This window comes from Pistacia vera, unplaced genomic scaffold (genome assembly GCF_008641045.1).
Source record: "Pistacia vera cultivar Batoury unplaced genomic scaffold, PisVer_v2 Contig227, whole genome shotgun sequence".
NCBI classification, from domain to species: Eukaryota; Viridiplantae; Streptophyta; class Magnoliopsida; order Sapindales; family Anacardiaceae; genus Pistacia; species Pistacia vera.
Genome location: NW_022196032.1, coordinates 1,454,322 through 1,455,860, shown reverse-complemented (window position 1 = coordinate 1,455,860; position 1,539 = coordinate 1,454,322). Strand labels below are relative to the sequence as shown.

The window sequence follows — 1,539 nt, the reverse complement described above, 5'->3', positions numbered from 1 at the left end:
ACAACCGGTAAAGAACAAAAAGTTTTCAGGAATAGATAAACTGAGAAGAATTCTTAATTTGCTTCTTTTTATCAGCCAATTGACAACTGCAAACTTCGACCACAGCAAGAATGACTTTGTAATATCCATCTATCCATAGGCCTGCAGAAATACATGTACGAAACAGTACTATCCTCCTTCAGCTCCCAACCTCTATAAGTACAACTCTTCTTCAATCCCCATTCCATTATTAAAGTTCTAACCTTTAGACATCAAATACTTTACCATGGCTTCTCAAAAACTCTTCTCCCTTTTGTTTTCTTTGGCCATTATCCAAATGGCATTCGCTAGTGATCCAGACATCACCTCAGACTTTATTGTTCCATCAAACGTAACCCAAGTTGATGGAAACTTTTTCACATTCACCGGCATGCGCGCTCTTGTCGGTGCACCACCACCAGAAACTTTTAAGGTCACCAAAGCGAGCATGGCCGAATTCCCAGCTCTCAATGGACAAAGTGTTTCATATGCTGTCCTTCAATTCCCTGCCGGCACCACTAACCCTCCTCACACCCACCCTCGCTCTGCTGAACTCCTTTTCCTCGTCAAGGGTTCTCTTAATGTTGGTTTCGTTGACACAACCAACAAGCTTTTCGTTCAGACGCTACAAACGGGCGATCTGTTCGTATTCCCTAAGGGACTTGTTCACTTCCAGTACAATCCTGATGAAAAGGCAACTGCTACAGCAATTTCTGCCTTTGGGAGTGCAAATGCAGGAACTGTATCTCTTCCCAACACTCTATTCACCACAGGCATTGATGATACGATCTTGGCGAAGGCTTTCAAGACTGATGTTGCTACCATTCAAGCTCTCAAGGCCGGTCTTGCACCCAAGCCATGAAGAAAAATTTAGTACCTGCGGTAACTTGTTTGAGTGATGTATTAGTTTCATTTAATAATATTTGTCTTTTGGATTGTGAACTGAATAACCCTTCAGAGAGGAAATAATTTCTTCCTTATCTGAAGACCACTCTATTTCCTAGCAATGCAATGTTGTTTCTCATCATCTTCGGTTAAGTATATGCAATCATGCACTTCTGTTGACGCGGTCTCAAAGCCGGAATGATGTCTTTTAATTATATGGTTTAGTACTGTCTGCAAATACTGAAATAGTTGGAACTTAACTCTTTATACTTCAATATTAAAAGGGCATTCAGAATGAAAGTTCAACGTCAAATAGATGAATTAAGATGCATGACGAATCCTATAATCTTTGACAATGATGAAAGCGTTATCACCACAAGGGTATTTTGCAATGGAAAGTGACACTATGGTAAAGAATATGAAGACCCAATTAAAAAGTTAACAGTCTTATTCAAGAGGGTGAAGAAATCAATGTGTCTCCCTGATAAATTGGAGAACTCTGTTAAGTTCTAGAGGAAAGCATAACAAAAAAAAAAAGGATTGACGAGTGGAAGAAGAAAACTAAAGACTTATCCACCTCACCATTACCTTTTTGTAGGGAATTGGTACATAGTACAATCAAAAGCGGTGATATGG

General features: G+C 39.6%; 1 protein-coding gene across 1 annotated transcript; it reads left to right on the top strand.

The window, feature by feature from the left end:
* Positions 1 to 243: 243 nt before the first annotated feature.
* LOC116131012 (germin-like protein 9-3) lies at positions 244 to 1,089 on the top strand. The gene has a single exon (XM_031416677.1). The coding sequence runs from the start codon at positions 266 to 268 to the stop codon at positions 878 to 880; it is 615 nt and encodes a 204-aa protein (XP_031272537.1). The 5' UTR covers positions 244 to 265; the 3' UTR covers positions 881 to 1,089.
* Positions 1,090 to 1,539: the final 450 nt, after the last annotated feature.